Consider the following 20,737-nt stretch of genomic DNA (forward strand, 5'->3'; position numbering starts at 1 on the left):
AATGACAGTACAAAGTCAGGGTTTTTCTTTCTCTCTTAGTCAACAGTGCAAGGCACAACATCCATAATACTTTTCTTATGAGAAATCTTTTCCTGGGCATTAAAGGTATCCTTTTTCCTAGGTTTGTGAATACTTCGGTTGTCACAAGTACATTGTGCTATATACAGAATTTGCATGAGAAGTGTTTGCTCTACTGCTGGGAAATAGCAGATTTCACAAAAAAAAAAAAACAAAAAAAAAACAAAAAAAAAAACATATCCATTACATGAAGAAGGAAAGCATGGTTTGAAGATCTGCTAACAGCAGAAGGTACTGGATCTGAATAATAGCAAGTCATGGTAATAGGTGATGTTCTGATAAGTCCTAATAAAAAAGATAAACAAACATGTTGACAAAGATTAAAAAAATATATAATACATGCACACACACCACTTTTTATTTTCCACCAAATTATTTTTAATAAAGGAGCATTTTAAAAATCCAGTCTTGTAAATGCATACTTGAAGTTCTTTTGGCTCACTAATCCTATTTCTTAAAGGCCCGTATGAGATTGAAAAGTGAATAATTAAATCCATGTTGACTGTGCCTATTTATGAAAACCTGGTGCGTATACAATGTGGTTACATAGCTAAATAGACATTAGAAGTGTTTTAATTTTATAGTTCTGTAGTATAGAGTACTTAGTAGCTCTATGTTTTGCTTATACTTGGTAATTTTCTTGTTTGCTGTGACTTTTGGTGAGTTTTAACATTTGCCCAGCCAGTCTCTCTGTTTTCTCTCTTTCTCTGTGAGGTTCACATGTAAACTGCTTTAAAGATTGCATAATGACTGTTTGGCATGTCCTACAGGCAAAGGCCCAGAAACCCTTTTTGCTGGCTATAACCTCAATGATAATGAGTGGCACACAGTGCGCGTGGTGCGGCGAGGAAAAGGTTTAAAGTTAATGGTGGATGACCAGCAGGCTGTGACAGGTACTGTGGCACTGAAATTCCATCTTGCTGGGGGGGAGGAACACAAAGCAAAACAAAAAAAAAAAAAAAAAACCCAAAAAAATTATACAGAAGTTAAATTACTCTATCTGAGAGAAACATGGGTTTTGTTTTTTTTTCTTTTTCCTGGGTAAGATTCAAAATTCATGTTATGCATCTTAGAATGCTGCTACAAGAAGTGTGTTATTACACTTGCTATTAATGTTGCTCTAAGGCTGCTATTGAAATTAATGAAAACCTTCGTGCTGACTTAAATGAATGTTTTTATACAGTGATTGGAGAGAAGTGATTTAATACATCACTAATGAGAAGGCTAGCAAAATGCTTTTGGCAACACATTGTTAGGGCTAAACTCTAAGCCACTGCTGGAAGAAAGAATTTAATAAACATTTGAAGGATATTCTACTGCGATTTGAATCTTGCATCAGCTGTCCTCAATAATTATATATTAGGCAGCATGTTTTTCTCAAATACTTAAATAGCAGTTGGGGTGGGAGAAAAAAAAATGGCAGGCATGCTAGCAGATGATAGAAATGTGTTTCTGTATTTATATTATCAGAAATGTGATTAGAGAACACATTTATTTTGCCCTGTACAAGACAGTGTTCACATGCATGTTGTCTGGCTTCTGGCCCTGATTCCTTGCACAGCAGAATGTGCCTAAATTTTTTGTTAGCTATTTAGAATTATCCTTTGGTTTTGTGTAGCATTAAACAACTTTTATCATTGGTTCTAAGCTTTGTTAAAATGGTAACAACTTAAATGTTTTGCCTTTTTTTTTTTTTTTAAGAGGAGTGACTTCTTTAATAATCCCTTTTCACCTCAACAGAACACTGGGGGTCTTGTCACTGGTAGGAAAATAATTCATACAGTTGCAAGAACATATTTTCTAGAATCAGAAATTACCATATATCTTTCAGCACTGTAGTCTGTGTATGTTATGATGCCTAGGGTCTTTTTCTCAAGAATACAGATGGCCTTAATAATTTATTTTCTTTTTGATAATATAGGCAGAAGTGTAACAAAAAATATTATAATCTTGCTGCTTCAACTGCTACTCAAGGCAGATTCTAATATAGAGAAAATAGTTTAGATCAAAATCCGGTGCAAGATCCAAATGCATCATTCCTGGGTTCCTCATGCCAGATTTCTAATTTACAAATGCTGCAAGTTACATAACCTGGGTCCAGCTTTCTGGGGCAACATTTGTATTCTTTCCACAACCAGTATGCACATCCAAAAATGGCCAGTTGACTTGAATTCCCTCTCAGTTCTTCAAGCTGGAACTTGTCTGCATTTGCATAGTGCACAAATGTTTAATGTCATTAATCCAAAAGGAGAAACTCATCCCAATATTTTGGAGGGAAAAAGACATCCTATAATTCCTAAACTCCTTGTAGGAATCTGTGCAGTCAATCTTTGGCCTCCTCCACCAATGAGGAGGAAAATGCTGTATGGGAAGAAACAGAGGGAACTTTAAATGTGGGCAATCTGTTAGTTCCAGGAATGTCACTTTTCCTCCAAAGTAAATCTTTGTTGCTGTGTAAGTGGTGAGAAATTTTGTTTCGTTTTATTTTTAGAGGGTGGGGTTATTTTGGGTTTTTTTCAACACCGAGTGTTTTAAAAGCCTTTACAAGTTTAAATTTCAAATGTGTCTAATAGAATTTAATATGTAGCAGCTTTGAATTTCCTGAAAGATAGGGAAAAGGTTGCCTTATGGGATTAAAATGTGCTTGTTCTAAACTGCTTCGAACTTTTCTTCAGATGTTCCCACAATCAGAAATTTGGTTAAAATACAACCCATTAATTTTTCATGTGAAAAGTTATTATCGTTTTATGAGGAGAATAAGGAAGTAAACTGGCTTCCTGCTAAAAATCCCAGCTTTCTCCTTCCAACTGTTGTTTTCCTTTCTGATTCCATTTCCTCTGCCCCATATGAAGGAATCCCCATCAGATCCAGAAAACTTAAGCTGCAGGAAAATCTATTAAATAATTCAGCCTGACTTTCTAATTTTTACAGATTTTAAAATACCACTGGTTTATTTGTGAGTTGTGCTTGGTCCTCTTTGACAAATGCATGATGTGTGCATGGATACATAATATAATTCAGTCATAACTAGTTTTCTTTGGAAGCCATGCAAGTGGTTTTGAAGAAGTTACTCATCACAGAAGAGTTGAAATATTTCCAGCCCTAATAAGCCTTGTTGTCTAAGATTGCATAGAAAATAAAAATGATTGGAAATTCACTAAATTTGGGTAACAGAATAGCCTATGGTTATGAACAGATATTCAATTGCCCCTTTGTATGATGTTTTTCCACAAATCTGATGAACTTAAAGAAAAAAGAAAACAACCAAAACCAGACCAAAAAAAAAAAAAAAAAAACCACACCAACAAATCCCCAAACACTCAACCTTGTAAGTACAAACTACATTCTTTTTTACTTCATTGCTGCATTTACAAAGCCTGTGGAGCATTATGTGAAATCTCAAGTCCTGTTTGCATGTTTGTAGAACTGAAATGTTGGGATGTGAGCCCAGATTCTGGAACTTTTTTATTACTATGCTCAAGAAAGAAATGCATTTAATGTAGTGGGGATATTGTGCTAGAGGCCAAAGCTTGGTGGATTTTTGCCATGACATTATTGGAATGCCATCTGAAGGGATACAAGACTGGAATATATAATGTTCCTCTCTGAAACCTGATCCTCATCTCTTTGGCTGTGATCCAACATACAGCTCTTGTCCCAGCAAAAATTACACATTTGCCATTTTTCAAGACAGCTCCCTGACTCATTACTGCATGGAAGAACCCACTTTTCCTTAATACATTCAGGGAAAATTGTATCTTCAGAACTGATGTTTAGAAACAAGAACATCAAGGCTGCCCCTGGGGTTTAAGGTGCTCAGCCCTGTGAGTGCAGGTGGTGTTCAATGACAAGTTCTCTTACACAACTCATCCCAAAGCTAAGTAAGCTACTTGTAAATATTTATCATAAATTATTAGAGCAATTTTTGTGCCTGAATGGCATTAAAATTACAGAGCTATTTTCCCTATAACTTCACTGATTTCTGTACTTGTATCTCAGTACTGTGGTTTAAGCTGCTTGTGAATTCATCTCCCTGGGCATATCTCAGATATTGACATTTCTCTTTCCCTTGTCTTTTCCCTGTCACACACATATCCACAGACACTTGCTTATGACACCTACAGAGGTACAGCTGTGCCAGCCTCCTCCAGGCTTTGTGCACCACTTCTGACATGTCCAGCCTGGGGCAGTGCTCACACTCACTCTTGGAATAGAATATTTGGGGTTGGACAGAGGGAACTTGGCTTGTCAACAGCTTTGCCACTGTGAGAATTTGTATTGGAGCAGTTTCATGCCAGTATTTATTCCAGCCTGACTAGTCTGCTCTTCACTTTCTCTGTACTCCATGAGAGACATGAAACAGCTAAGGAACTAGGGAATTTGCAAAATGGTTTGCAAAAGGTACATTAAGTGGTAAAATTCATTAGTAATAAGAAGCTGGTTTTCCACACAATGTGACCATGAATCAGCCCTGTGAAAATAGTGCCCTACTTCTTTAAAATAAGAATGGAAAAAAATTTGGTGTTCTGTCAGAAGAAGGAGCTCTTCAGTGAACACAGTTTTGATGTGCTGTGTAATGTATTTAATAACTAGCTTAAAAACTTACCTGACCTGTATGCAGTGTACTCTGGCAGTGCTGATCCTTTCCTCCAGATTAGCTTTGCAGTCAGCAGATTTCAGCCTCCTTGCTCTGCAGTGGTCCAGGCATGGCAGAGAGAACTCAAAGGCAGCTCTGGGGTTTGTTTTGGCCACCTTTCCAATGTAAGCAAGTCCCTTGTGGTTTCCAGGATTACAGAACGCTGGCATGTGCCCTTCCTGCAGGCTTTCTGCTCTGCCCATGCCTTGGGCTCTGCCCCTTCTCCCATGGTTTATCCCCATGGTACAAAGCCAGTTGCTTTCAAGCCGCTCTCCACCCTTGCCACACAGGGCTTTTTGCAGCAGGACTGGCATTAATGTACCCAAGACAGCTGAAACAGGAATCCTTCCTGCTGCTAGTCTAGTCATGCACATTGAAGCAAAACACACGGAATAAAATCCCTCAAGCTGTTCTGTTTCTCTTTCATGAGACTCTGATATTGTTGGTTTAGCTCTGAGATTGGCCTTTGTGTTCCTCATATTAAGTAATTGCACTTTTCTTATACTAAAACTCCACATCTGGTTAGGTGTAACTAAAGTGAGGGATTTTGTTGGCAGTTTAATGTACTCTGGTAAACTGTTTCAGTTTAGAAATTTTTCTGTTGGCCTTATCCAAATGTACTGCATGCTTTGGAAAGGATTCTGGATTTACCAGTAATTAGGATCAATTTGGGAGAATTCCCTTTGGAGACAACAATTGGCCTTGCACATTCTGAAAAGAGTGAAAATGATGCAGATGCTTAATCACATGATGTGCTCTTTGACCTCCCCTTTCAGAGACTAACACGTGTTTTCTTGTTGCTGTTTAAAGGTCAAATGGCTGGCGATCACACACGGCTGGAGTTCCACAACATAGAAACAGGAATAATAACAGAACGGCGCTACCTGTCTTCTGTGCCTTCTAATTTTATTGGGCATCTGCAGAGTCTCACATTTAATGGCATGGCATACATTGACTTATGTAAAAATGGAGACATCGATTATTGTGAGCTAAATGCAAGATTCGGGTTCAGGAACATCATAGCAGACCCTGTAACCTTTAAAACAAAAGCAAGTTATGTTGCACTGGCCACGCTACAAGCGTACACATCTATGCACCTTTTTTTCCAGTTCAAAACCACCTCCCTGGATGGATTGATACTTTTTAACAGTGGCGATGGAAATGATTTCATTGTGGTTGAATTAGTGAAAGGGTATGTATGGATTAGCGTAACAGCAAAACCAGTCCATTCAAAATGTGTGTGCAGGAGGAATACACGGGAAATTTTAGGATGCAAATATTTTATTTTTTTTTTTCTGACTGGATAGATGTGATGGATAAATGTTTCTTCCTGTTGAACTTCATGTGCTTTATTGTGACTCTTTCTTTCAGATGAAGCTAGATGGCTGAAATGTATGAAAGTAAATAATAGGTATAACTTCTCTGGTGCTTACCACAAAGAAGTGCTAGTTTGTAGCCTCCCTCTTGTTCTCTCTCTCTACGTATGTATGCATGTCTTGGTACGTGGAGTGCTCGTTGCTTTCCAGAAACTTGGGACTGCACCTCAACTCATCCAAAAGAGTGGCAATTTCTTGGGATCACAGTTGCTTCCCCATCTGGCATTCATTGTTGTCCTCTGGTTTAGCCAGCGCTGCTGAGGAGCACAAGCAAATAGAAAATATTAGACATATTAATTATTGTCCCCTTGCTATGTAAAGAAAAAGGAAACTTTTCCAATTTTTTCTTTTTTCCCAGGTATTTACACTATGTGTTTGACTTGGGAAACGGTGCCAACCTCATCAAGGGAAGTTCTAATAAACCTCTGAATGACAACCAGTGGCATAATGTCATGATATCAAGGGATACCAACAACCTACACACTGTAAAGATTGACACTAAAATCACAACACAGAGCACAGCAGGAGCCAGAAATCTAGATCTAAAAAGTAAGTACAGTGATTCTTGTATTATCTACAATGAGGGCCATTACAGAATAATAAACAGAATAAATCACAGTACTGTATAATTGCATAATTTTGTATTAAACCTTTTATTTTATAATAATCAGTATGATCACAATAGATTATATCATCTTAACCAACCTGACAATGCCAGTTTAGAAGTGCTTCTGCACAGGTAGGTACAACTTTAAACATGTGAAGATCCCATGGGAATTTAAAAAAACCCATACAAGATAAGAAGTTATAATAACACAAAGCGGCCCATATAAACCAAAATATAGTTGATGGACTAAAGGAGGCTTACGATGTCTATGTAAAAATTTGACTTTTACATGAACATAGGTTACAAAAGTAGCATAACTTACTCATCTAAATGAGTATGTAATGTGTAATGCATCATAATTTCAATGGCAGGTGGGGTAAAACTTTGTTACCGGCACTAAACCTACATGTTATAAATCCAGCTAGATTCTTAAGATCTATTTGTTATAAACATATGTATATTTTAAAATAAGTGATAGTAATGAGTTCTATGGATGGGTTTCTGAAAAACTAATTTGCATCTGAGGAAAATATCTTTCTAAAGGGATGTATAAGTATAATTTTAAAATAATGACTACCTAATCAGACATAAGAATATATGTCCCGGTCCTGGGGGAAAGTAGTGTGTATTTTACCATTCTTTAAAAATGCTCTTGGCAGGGAAACTGAAATTTCATAACAGTCAAAGAAATATGATATTTCAAAAGCCAGGATGTTCAAAGTAGATATTAATATTCCATCAAGAGCTTATTCCTTGCTGAATTTTCTTTTAACTACCTCTGAGTCACAGATAATGAGCTGACCTTGGTAATTATGCTGGATTTTGTGATATTTTACATGTTTGCCTCACTTGAAAGTGCTATTAAGATTGTAAGAAAGACTGTGAAAACAGTATCCTGATATGTCATAATCTTCAATAAGAGATTCTTCTATTTAAAAACTTGGCATTTCTGATAAAGCTTTCTGGGTGGCTTACACTCCTTTCCTAGAGTAGCATTTGAAATTTGTTCCACGCTGTTTCTTGGGTTTGCATTCTTTTAAGCATCATTGATTTTTTAATTGATACTGTGTAATATTTCAACATTGTTTTTCATGCTGTAGAAAACACATCCAGCTTGTTCCTTGACATTCTTAAGATGGCCAGTACTAATTATGCATATTTGTATGTCTTTAATATGTTTGCCTCTTTTCCTAGTAGCTAAATCCGGTATGGGTAGGGAAAAAAAATAACAAAAAAAAAAAAAAAAAAAAAAAAAAAAAAAAAAAAAAAATCCTGTTACGAGCTGATAATTAACGCAGCCATTTTATTCGACGTATTTTTCAAAGCGATTGTGGTGGGTCCTTGGTGCCGTGGTTTATTTAAGGAAAGGGGCTCAGGCTCTCTCCATGTGCTCGCTGAAGGCACTAGAGAGCGCTGTGATCTCACCAAAGCATCTGCCAGGGCTCAGCAAAAAAAAGCAGCCAGAAAAACCCAACATCCCTGAGCATCCCTTTGTGTGCGGCACTTTGAGAATGCTGCTTTCGCCTTACGCTTTTGAAGTAAAACCGTATCCATTCTAACCTTGAATTCCTTCGGAATAAAAAAAAAAAAAAAAAAAAGGAATGAGGAGCACGAAAAGAGAAACCATACTGAGATTTGAAGCGAGTAAGGTGAATTGTGTTAGGTGATTTTCTATAATTTGCCACACAGGGAATGTGGAAAGTGAAAGAATAACAAGCCTGACGTGTTCAGTGCAGGAATATATAGCAAACACCTCTCTAAAACTGGTCTAGCACATACAGGTCCTCAACATCTCTCTTCTCTTAACAGTATGCCTCAGTTTATTTTATTGTTTTAAATGTATTATACTATATTTTTCTCAGTCAGCTTCCTTTAAATATGGCACAATGTATATCATGAGAATTTTGGTTTGATTTGGGAGGGGATTCAAGCTGATGCTTTTTAGCCAGCAGGCTAAAAGGGAGAAAAAAAATCACCTTTCATTACTGTTTTCCCTTCCTTAATATTTAGTAGAAATTATCTAGTGTAGTTGCTTATTTTCTATTTTATATCTGTGTTTCTTGCAATGGCATGTTTCTGTTGTTCTATAAACCCTCCGTGTACTTTCCTAATATAAATAGTTACAGTTAATTCATTGTCCTGTGCAACGCAACAAAGCAAATGCAAAATCACACTTCCTGCTATCAATAGTGTATTGATATCAGTTGCATCTGCTTAACCAGATAAATAGTTATCACTATATCTGCTTAACCAGAGTTATAATTAGGAAAAATATAATTGTGTGCAGATAGTATGAAACCTGCAACCATTCTGAGTAATTGAGAGTTACCAGATTTCTGATTTTGAAATCCAAGCTCATCCTAGAAAAAGAAACCCACTGTATGTGGGTTTTTGCAAATACACAGTGAATTCAGCACAAAGATAAGACACAGATTGTGTTGTTGAGCCTGCACAGCATGGAAGTTGTCTGGGAGAGCAGACAGCTGCCATAAAAGTATGGGAGAGAATTTCCAATATATGTTTCCTTTTGGGTGTAGGATTTGGCTATATAACACAGAAAGTTCATTATCACACATATCAGTTCCCTGCATAACCTCTGGTAAAATTTCAGCAGCTACCTGTGGAAACACATATATTACATCCTGCAGCCTAATTATTGCTGTAATTAGATGGGTAAATTATAAATTGGGGACAAATAAATGAGTGAAAATAATTCTGTGTTTGGATTCCAAGAACTGTGTTATTTTTCCTCCCAGGGAAAATTAGCAAAGTGTGCTGAGGTGCAGTTCTAGCAATAACCCGTAAAGACAAATGAGTCTGAGCAGCAAAAGCAATGCAGCTCAAGCCTGCCAGCACAGTTACACAGCAAATTTCCTTTCATTTATTCGTGAGCAGATTCTCTGTCCTGCTTTCAGGATAGCTCAGATGGCTGGCATGGCTGCAACTCAAGACCTGAAAAAGTTGGGTGGAGGGGAATTCTTGCTTGTTGTACTTGATGCTGTGCTCTGATGTTCTGAGTAGCCTCAAAGGGCACAGGAAAAAGCAAGAGAAAATTATTTATTTCATGGAGTGACTACATTGGTGGACAAGGGAAAGATTACAGATGTCATTTATCTGGACTTCTGTAAAGCCTTTGACACGGTTAGCCACAACATCCTTTTCCCCAAACTGGAGAGAGGTGGATTTAATGATGGGTAAGAAAATGGTTGGACAGTTGCATCCAGTGATGATCAACAACTCAAAGTCCTGATGGACAGCAGTGACAAGTGGTGTCTCCCAGGGGTCCTTGTTGGCACCAGTGTTATTAAATACCTTTGTTATTGACATAGAGAGAGGCATTGAGTGCACCCTCAGCATATTTGCTGATGACACCAGGCTGGCTGGTGTGGTTGAGGACAGGATGCCATCCAGAGGGACCTGGACAAGCTGGAGAAGTTGGCCCATTGTGCTCTCATGAGGTTTAATAGAACCAGGTGCTGCACCTGGGATGGGGCAAACCCTGGTGTCAGCACAGGCTGGGGGATGAACAGATCGAGAGCAGCCCTGCCTTGGAGGACTTGGGGGTGCTGGTGGATGGGGGGCTGGATGTGACCTGGTGTTGGGATCTCTAGCTGGTCAGAGTGACCCCAAGAAGAGTTCCAAAGTCTCTTTTCTCAGCTAGGAGCTTGAAGAAGGAGTCAGGGCTCTTCATTTCTCACTCTCAAGGTTGTTCATTGTATCTTATCTATAAAAAATTTTCTCCTGACCTGCTGAGGTCAGCTCAGCAAGACAGTTCCAGGCACTCTGCCTGTCCCCGGGGTGATGTTATGTCTTTATACTAAAAACTACGTATACAATGTTTACAATTACTTCCCAATACCTATCACCTGTGTTAGACAGTGAGCTTCTACTCTAAACCAATCTGTAAGTGTCACCATCACAGCAGAAGATGGAGGCCAAGAAGAAGAAGAAGGGGAAAGGCTGGACACACCCAATTCCCTCCATCTTGCCTCCTGAACCCCCATACCAAAAACCCTAAAATCTACTTTTCCACCCTGTGATAACTTCATTATTATCCTCCCTAAACTGCTGTGGCTTGCTGATTTTCATACAAGGTTGGTAATTTGCTCCACAGGTCATAATCAAAACCACAGGGGCATTCTGGGCTCTGTGCCAGGGTCTCTGAGCCCCCTGGCAGGGGTCTTGGCTGCTCAGGACAGCCAGAGGGATCTCCTGGGTGCTGACAACCTGGCCACGTGTGCTGGCAGCCCAGAGAGCCAAATGTGTCCTGGGCTGTGTCAGGAGCACCGTGGGGAGCAGGGCAGGAGGGGATTCTGCCCCTCTGCTCTGCCCTGCTGGGATCCCAGCTGGAATATTGCATCCGGCTCTGGGCTCCAGCACAGGAAGGACAGGGAGCTGCTGGGGCCAGGCCAGAGGAGGCCACCAAGATGATCTGAGGGATGGATAACCACTGCTATGAGGAAAGGCTGAGGGGGTTGGGATTGCTCAGTCTGGAAAGGAGAAGGCTTTGAGGTGACCTAATTTTTGTCTTTCAGTTCCTGAAGGAAGCCTGGAAAAAAGCTGGAGACGGACTTTTTTTACAAGGGCCTGTAGTGACAGGATAAGGGGGAATGGCTTCAAACTGAAAGAGTAGATTTAGGTGAGATATTAGGAAGGAATTCTTCCCTGTGAGGTTGGTGAGGCACAGGCTGCCCAGAGGAGCTGTGGATGACCCATCCCCAGAAATGTTTAAGGCCAGGTTGGATGGGGCTTTGAGCAACCTGGTCTACTGCAAGATATCCCTGCCCATGGCAAAGGGGTTGGAAAAGAATGATCTTTAAGGTCCATTTCAACACAAACCATTTTGTGGTCCTTGCTCCTCTCTGTTGCCAAAGAAATGTTGTCTCCCTGTTTCAGGCTGTGAGTTTTACAATGTCTATAATGCCTCTTCCCTCTCCACGTATTTTTTTTTCAGTGTGGTATGGGAAACTGTAGTTCTGTCAGAAATTATTTTATTTTATAAGTACTTGAAGATGCATGATCTGCTTCCGAGGAGGAGGACATCCTCAAGCACACTTTATATCCACTTACCTACCAGGGTTTAATCTTCCTCTTGCTTCTCTCCTACACATATAGGCAGTATTTTAATCCCCAGAGCTTTCACACACTTTTTTAAACAGCAGGCATAAAAAACCCTGCAAAATTCAATCAGAATTCCCTTGGCATACCCATCAGAAAATTAAAATATTTTAGCATTTTAATTGTTTATAAATTGAAATTAGAACCTAAGATATTGTACTCTTACCAAACAAGAAGGTAAAGACTGCTGCAGTTATTTTAAATGGAACAATAAGTAGTTACAAACTTTTATATGAGTTAGTAGTTTCAGTACTTCAGTATCCAATCCAATTTGAAACTTTACAGATTACAGAATATATTCACAGATATGCTGTATCCTCTAAGATGATCTGCAGTCATCCTAATCTTGATATTGGGCTAACTATATATATTTTTTTAGAAGGAAATCACCATTCTGGAAAAAACCTTGCACAGCTCAGCATTTATGTGTTAACTTTTGCTTCCTGTGCATCATTTCATTTGTCAAGACCTGCTTTTTTGAACTGACATTCATAATTTCAACTTGTCTCACTGTCATCATCTTTCATGTGGCCTTCCCAAATGTCAGTTTTAGAGCCCATTGTCAGTCATATGTTATTCCTGGGCTGTTATATCACTGCATCCTCAAAAAATGCTATTCCTATTAGAGTACACATCAGAATCAGCCTACTTGGATTAAAATAACCTGTCTAGATCTCTTGTTGTCTGTTTTACTTTTATTTCTGTGTCTCTTCACCGGCCCCTAGCTTCCTTTATTCTTTTGAGACAGGGCTGCTGCTTTTATCTATGTTTTCTTTTCCATTTGCTGTTTTGTCCAGTACTGTGAAAACAGACTAGACTGAAGCACCTGAAAGAAAAGTAGTTCTATTAATTTCTGGTATCACCAGTGATTTTGCAAATGCATCAAATTAGAGTTCTTTAATGTGCATAAAGATTTGCTTGGCAATTAATTCATCCTTGTAAACTTTGAATGCAATTAACTAAATTATCAGTAGATCTACTAGCCTGGCATATTCATTGATGATTTGCAATAGTCCCTTAATCTATTGATATTTCATTTGCCTGTCAAAGCAGGTTATTCATGCTGAGCTAAGTTAATCTTGATCATAATGAAACAGGAATTTCTGTTTCAGCAGTGGAAATTGAAGCTGTTTTAATTTCATGTAATATTTCTCTCTGTTGTTTTATACTGAGGCAATTATTATTGTTGCCTCATTATATGATTTTTTCTCTACATTGCAAGGTCTCCATCAACAGCAGTGATCGTTTACATTTTTATCATTAGAGAAACAAAACTTTTAGAAGCACAGAACATTTTACAAATGAGCAAGTATTAATGCTTAAATTTCTCAAATAATCATGCCTGAGCTAAATGTAATGACCTTGCCAGTGGGCTGTGAATTCTTCATGCAGAAATAATGTTCTGTTCCAAGTACTGTCAACAGCAAATAGATCTTCCCAGTGTGACCTATTGGAGTAGACAATGGCAAATGCAACTTTGTCTTCATGATAGGGAAGGAAAGCAGGCTCTGTACAGAGGAAAAACAAGGGACTTAGATCTCTTCTTTGGAATCTTCCTATGTGGCAAAGTTCTAGGAGTAGATAACAATAGGTCATTGGACAACCTGGTCCAATGGGAATTCCTTTATCCTCCTTTTTTTACCACTTTTCACACGCTGCTTCTAAACAATGCCGTCTACCGGGTTGTGAAAATAATTTTGGTAGTGCTAAGCCTTCAGAAATTGTATCCAAATTACCAAAATTGTAAGATGGGGTAAAAAAATTGAAAATCTATTTCAGTAGTTCTAGTTTAAATGAAGATATTCTAGAGCTTGTACTGTGAAGTCAACAACAATGCAATAATCTGTCAGATCAGTTCATGTTGGAAAGGTTTTTGTTTTCTGCCTCTTTTCTCCTGTTCTCAGAGTTTCATACCTATGTGACTGGATAGATTTGCCTTCATTCCTACAGCTGTTTGACATGCAGGTTATTCCTGCTGGTAATTGTGGAATTTCTTTCAAGCCTATCTGGAGCACCAAGTAAAAGTTATGTTAAGAATTATACAGGAAACATAGATGCTCTTAAAACTTACAAAAACCTCTGCATATTTAGCATAATTATGCATCCACTGCATCCTAGCCCCCCCACAGATACACAGAGTGAAGAAGCACAACCTAAATTTGCCTTAAAATGTGCTGCTGTGAACCCTCATTAACCTTGGTATTTTAACTGAGCAATCCTTTTTGCAAAAGGGCAGCTCCGTGGAATATCCTCAGAGTCTGAATGTGATTGTCTTGATCAGAAGAAATCTCATATAAAAATTACTCTCTGCCAGCCTGCATTCCAAATGAGAGTGTCCAGCATCTCGGCTGGTCGGTAGCTTTATGTGGAGCTCTAGCCAAAGGAAGAGTTTTGCAGATGATGATCTCTGAGGTCTAGTAGGTTTGTTGGAAAGAGGAATTCTTCACTATTTCAGGAGTAAGCTCTGCTATAAAAGCATGTGTTGGCTGATAAAGCAGAGAATGAAAAAATTAGAGCAGGAGGAAGGGAGATCTGAATATACTGTGCCATGCAAATGCCAGCTTTGTTAGATTCTGTCTGTTTTTGAGGTGTGTGTAATCTCCAGAAGTGATCAGAACAGGAAAGAAGTGAAGGACATTTGATGTGCTTGAATGGCTCACCTCTGCACCACAGCCACCCTCTGATGCAGAGTAATTGGCCCAGCATTGATTATGTGGGAGATGGATTGCCACGCACATTTATATGGCAATTAGATTTTATTATTTACCATTTAACATGCATCACCAACTTTGCTCACAGTCCATTGCACAAGCAGACTGCTTTGGTTTTACATCTGTTTAATCTTTTTCAATGCTGGTGCTCTTCATCTAGTCATTAGTGGGGGTAAAAACAAGCAAAGAGAAATAGAGCAACTGGGACTCTGAGGAATATTGTTGTCAGGGAAATGTTAAATGTTTTTATGTGACTGTTTCTTGTGAGGAAAATAATTGTTTTTGAGAACAGAATTGTTGGGGAAATGGTGGATTTTAATCTGGAGAAGTCTTCAGATGTGAACACTTACTTCTTGAATACCTCCTTTTGTTTATTCAGTGCTTATCTCCTGAGGATGTTGTTTGTGTTTGCTGTTTCTCACACACCAGCACTCCCCATGACACAGCTTTATTTGCCTGTGAAACATGGGCACATTTTTGTCATCCCTGTGCAGCACTAAACTGAGTTGAAAATTGTAATAAGAATGAAATCTGAGCACTGAGAGGTGAGTGCAGATTTGGACAGTGAATCCAGCAGAGCACAAGGAATAGTTTCTTGGCAGAGGAATATTTGTGGAACTGTGGACAGTCTTCAGTGTAGTTCTGAGTAGTGTGATGGAATCAGGAGATTGGAGGTAGAGCAGCACCTGTATCCTCACTGTGGACTGCCATGGGAATTGGTGGCAAGTGAAAACTGAAGGATGCTGTTCCTGGTGCACCTATAAACTGTAAATTCTTTCTGGTTCCTCTTAATTCTCCTTGCCTTTTTTTTTTTTTTCTGTCAGTGTGGACTACAGGGCACTGCTACAGTGAAATTGTAAAAAGAACAGTAAAGTATCACTCAAAGGAAGAAATATCTTCAAAGTTCAATTCTCTTGACAAATAACTACAATATGCACTATTGTGCCAATAAGTGTGCCTAAAGAAAACTCACAATGTCAGCATTTCAGTGCTGGTGTTTTCTTTTTTTTTTTTTTTTTTTCTCTTTCCCTAATACATTTAATGGTGTATTCAGGCAAGATACTGAAAGCAGTGTAGAATTGGGGTGAAAAGATCAGTTTCTATATTCCTTCCCAAAAGAGTGACTTGCTAACCTAGAAATGCTTCTTTATTTTTTTTCCTTTTCATTTGCTTGTAAACATTTTGCCTTGTTTGGTTATCAGTATAGGGAATGCGAAAGATGAAAGCCACCACCTGTCACATCACAAAGCAGCCTCTTGCCTGAAGTATTTGAAAGGACAGATAACTCAGCATAGCCTGGACAAGTAAACTAGCCACCCTTTCCCTCCTTAGGTGAGAGAGGGTCTAAAAGTGAAAGAATTCATCACTCCAATAGGAAAAATATTTGAAAAGACTATTTTTCTTAAAAAAAAAAAATCACATCAAAACCAAAAGACATCAACCACAAATCAATACTGAAGCTACAGAACGGACTCTTTGAAGTGAGTAAGTGGACATAAAACACTAAGTTTACATTTTCATGTCTTGCCTCAAGTGCCCTGCCTTGCAAGTGGTAGACAAAATCCAGTCATGCTTTGCTCTAGTAGCAAGCAGGCCTGTGAATGCACAGCAAAGTGCATATTCTCTCCTGCAAAGGGGGTTTGAAAAGCCATATGCTGGAGCGTATGCGCTGCAGAAGCTGTGTGGATGCAGCATTTAAGCCTTTGTCAACAGTTCTTCTGTTTATTAGTGGGCTATGATCACAGCAGGCTTCTTGGTTTATGGGGAAAAAAAAAGAGCAATTATGTCTCATCAATGTTTTTTTAAGGAGCAGACATTTTTTTAATATGGAACGAAGAGCAAATGTTTACTCAGGGTTGATGAAGGTGAGGAGAGACTCTGGAATGACCACTCACCCACCATTCAGGCTCAGTTCCTTTTCTAAAGTGTGTACTGAAATTTGAAATAAAAATCTCTACTGTTCTCTGCCTATTGCCCAAAGTAAAGGTGCAAAAGGTGATTTTGTACACTGAGGAGGTGAGAAGGTCATCAGGGCCAAGTAGGCTCCCATATTTCAGTGAGTGTCAAAGACATCTGAAAGCCTACCTGACATTTCCATTTGAGACAACAGCCCTTGTCTGGTGACCAGACACCAGAACAGGTTTCTGTTCTTTCAGCCAGTGCTAAATATTCAGCCTGTATAGAGCAATTTATTTTTACAATTCAGTTGCCTTAAAGATACCATGAGTTGGGATTGTGTGGGTCGTCCTGGGATGAGTTGCACAATGAAGTTTGTAGAACAATTATTAAGATACTACAAAGTGATTTCTATTGATGTGGTAAGGGCAGCTCATCTGTTTTAGGAGGGACTGGAATAAAGAGAGCACTTTTTTTTTCTTTTGAGATTAGACTTTCCCTATGGCATTTCTCAGTCTTTGCAGTCCTCCTTTGTCTTTGCCTGCCTGAGGGAAGACGCTGTTTTATGCTTGATCATTTTGAGCTAGCATATTTGGAGAAAAGTGTGCCTGACACCTTGGCTTCACCACAGCCAGATGTTCCTTTGTATTTTTGTGTGTCATATGAAGGAATTGTGGAAATGCCTGCTGTGTTTTCAGAATCCACCACGGTATGCCAGGGCCATCCATCTCCTTCCTGGGGAGTAACACCACCCTAGTACACCACAGAAGCACTCTCAATCCTAGCCATGGTAGTGATTTAGTGCAATGTGACATTAGAAACATGACAAAGCAACTTCTTCCAAAAGGAAAGAGAAATTAGGACAACAGCTGAAAGTACTTTTAAAACCAGCAGCACAACAAGAGATTGGGGGAGACAATGTCTGCTCTTGGAGAGCATGATGCATTTGAAGATGCTTTTTTTCAGGCATATAAAAATATTCCAGAGATATTGTCTTTATGAATTATGAAAAAGTCAAGCCACAAATCCTTCCACTGCTGTATTTCCTCCTTATTTTTCTTTTTTTTTAGTCATACATATGGCCATATTTGAATTAACGGTTTTCCTTTCTTGTCATCAAAGGTGCTCAAGAAATGAACACCAGATATGTACACAAAGCACTCAGATTTAGGAGAGTAAACAAGTCCAACTATGTTCTGGCTAAACTACTTGTTGCCTGATGTCACAAATCTGCTGTATCAAACTGCTGCTGGTTTGTTAAGGGGTCCAGGTGCACCAGTGACACCTGAGCAGCATTCTTATGTTGTTACCACCATAAACACATGGAAAACAATTCCCTCTCTTCTGATGTTTGAAGACAATGGTAGCTGTTAAATGAAGTTAATAGTTTTTGCCCACCAGCATATATCATGTAAGAATTCTCAGGAATGGAGAAAAGGAGAAAAACCAGTGAAGTGACCTGTCAGCAATGTCACTAGTGACAGATAATAACACTTAATAATTGCTGTTAGCTAGTCAGAAAATAGAACAGCATCTTCAATCTTTGTTTCACATTTCTTTGGTTTAGCATTTGCAAAGTTCTTATTTTGAAGAAATGCAGAGGCTTGGGATAAAAAAAGATGAGCTATTACAGGAGGACTTGGCATTTGTTTTACCAACAGTTGTGTGTGACTCACTGTTGTGTGGTGCTCTATGTGCTTTTGCATAAGTGTGATTCCAGTAATGAATACATTGAGAACTCGGGTTAATTTATTAGCTAGCAATTTGTTTCTGTGTTAAATTTACTTGTTGTTAAAGCACAAATCAGCTCTAAATCAGGAAAGAGATTAATAGGTGTAAATAGGGAAGATCCTGTGGGAATAACTGAGGATCTGCAGAACCTGTAAAAGATGCAGATTAAACCCACTAAAATCTTCTCTTTGGGAGTTCTTATGGCATAATTGAGCAGTGCCATCATTGCCATGAGCAGGTCTAGCTCTGAAAGTGCTGATTCCTCTGACCTGCCATGCACACCTTTTTTTTTCCTTTTTTTTTTTCTTTTTGCCTCAGAAAAACAAAGGGAGGAGACAATCCTCCCACTCCGAAAAAAAAAAAAAAAGAAAAAAAAGAAAAATATATATCTGTGCACTGACTCTAAATACAAGGAAAAAGAGGAAAGTTGTGAGATCTGCTCTCAAGTAAATTGCTTTATTTGAGGCTTTTCTAATGATCTGAAGGAAATCTTGGGTCACTCTATTACCTCACCTCTTTCTTTACTACCTGCCACTTTGTCTATGACAATTGGCATATATTATGACAATTGGCATATATTTTATGTAAATTTGCCATTTTCCTTTAGAAATTAAAGAAAATCAGGATTAATATGAGAAAAATAAGATGTTTTCAGGGACACATTTAAAAATCAAACTGAACTTTACAAGATAACATGTACAAGGAAGGCAGCAGCTGAACTTTAGTTCCAGAAATGATGGTTTCACATTTTCAGTGGGTAGAAGTGTAGCATTAGTGTTGCATTTAGGCTCCAGCCAGTTTACACAGTGTCATAAGCTTGTACTATTGATCTGATGAACTGTGGTACCTTTCTTCATGAAATAACTTGTGTGTAATTCACACCTGTAAGTGGGCAGCTGCACAACAAGGGGTTTGCTCTGGAGTAAAATTTCCAGTAGTGAAGCTGTACTTACATAAGTGAGAAAGGGAATTTGTATTGCACTATGTTGAGTCCTCTGATGTCTTTTAGTAGGAACAGGGAAAATCTTTTATCTTTTCTGAATATCTGTCATCACATGTTTGACATAAAATTTAATTAACAATATTTTCTGCAATCCTGTCTTGCCTGAAAGTCTAATGGATTGAGTTTTGTTGGAAACCATTTCTTCATAGAGACGAACATGAAAGTAGCATGTGATTAACTGAAATAAAAGTAACAATACAAACATTTTGTGATGGCAGATAAAGATGGAAGATTTCTTTTTTTTTTAAATTAACTAACTTTAAAACAAAAATAAAAATCTGATATTTAATTCCAGAGCTTTGCAAAATTTTGTGTCTGAGAGAAAGTGCTTTTCATGCCAGCAGCAGCAAACTCAAAACACATATGGTATTAAACATTTGATATTAAATCTGGGAAGATTACCTCATAGTCATAAAAATACTTTTATATACTTTATAAAAGGTGAAGTCTAATAGTCAGTATGGCTGCTCAATGCGTAAGATATGTATTTGTGTTTTAGGTGTGAACTACATGCACATTTGATTTTGAAAAGCAGAACTCAAAGGTATTTTGGACATCAATGAAATTGAAATATTACCCAGAACATGTATTTGTAAAATTTGTATCTTTAATAATACAAATTCATCAGTTTAATTATAAGCACTCTTAAGGTACTGTAAGTAAGCTGTAGGGGTGCAGCTTATTTAGACTCAATAAATTGTACTTCACTGCACATGATACCTATTTGGCAATGCTCCAGTGTATACTTCCAGGAGAAAATATTCTGAGTTCCAGTTTATATGTTGGCACACTGACCTGGATTTCTGCTAGCCATCCATCATAACTGGCAGCTACTGCATGACTGTATATTGCAATCTCAATGGGTTCGAGAGATGGATATCAGGAATTGGCAGGGGATCAATCTGAAAGGTTGTGGTTTTAAAGATGTAACTAATCACAGAATAAAAAGGGTTGCTTGGACAGTATATTTTTAAAAAGGGGTTGCACATGTCATGTGCAATAGATCAAGTTTAAGTTTTTTATCATATAAGTGATTTTCTTAATACTATTCTCTGGAATGGTTTCCCTCTTTTAAGTCTATTTGGATCAGTTGAGGTAAATTATTTCTCTATTCTGAGCTGGCAGAGACTGAAGGCACAAAACTTCAGGAAACCTGGAAAGGTTTTGCTCTATAGGTGCCCTGGCTGAGAAAAAGATAAAGAACCTTTATCATGACACAAGTGTTTTAACTTTGTTTTCAGTTCAGCAGATTGAAAAAATGCAGGAATCTTTCTGCTGTGAATGAATTAGATCCCATTTGTGGTAACAGATGGATCACCATATTTTAATCTGTTATGTTTAATCTCATGCTTGTGAGATTTACAATGTACCTCAGAGCTCTAGAAGAAAGCACAATCTTATTTTCCAAATTATTTACATAGAATGGATAAAGTTTGAGGTGTCTTAATATATGATGCTACCAAGGTTGCTAAGACTTTTGGTTGGTTTGCTTATAAATTCTATGTGTTGATAAGCATTTTCGTAAGCATGTTCCATTTTCTCTTTATTTCACTAATTCAAATGCAGTTGAATTTTAGGGAT

The 20,737-nt window shown here is 38.2% G+C and overlaps 1 protein-coding gene across 29 annotated transcripts in view; it reads left to right on the forward strand.

Annotated features, from left to right (window-relative positions):
- NRXN1 (neurexin 1) overlaps positions 1-20,737 on the forward strand; it is a 681,183-nt gene that overhangs the window by 314,250 nt on the left and 346,196 nt on the right. For all 29 annotated transcript variants that reach the window (XM_058019627.1, XM_058019629.1, XM_058019648.1 and 26 more), the window contains 3 exons: positions 849-971; positions 5,525-5,906; positions 6,449-6,639. In XM_058019627.1, the coding sequence (XP_057875610.1) occupies positions 849-971; positions 5,525-5,906; positions 6,449-6,639 (696 nt within the window). The remainder of the gene's footprint in view (positions 1-848; positions 972-5,524; positions 5,907-6,448; positions 6,640-20,737) is intronic.

This window comes from Melospiza georgiana, chromosome 3 (assembly GCF_028018845.1).
Source record: "Melospiza georgiana isolate bMelGeo1 chromosome 3, bMelGeo1.pri, whole genome shotgun sequence".
In the NCBI taxonomy this organism is placed as follows: domain Eukaryota; kingdom Metazoa; phylum Chordata; class Aves; order Passeriformes; family Passerellidae; genus Melospiza; species Melospiza georgiana.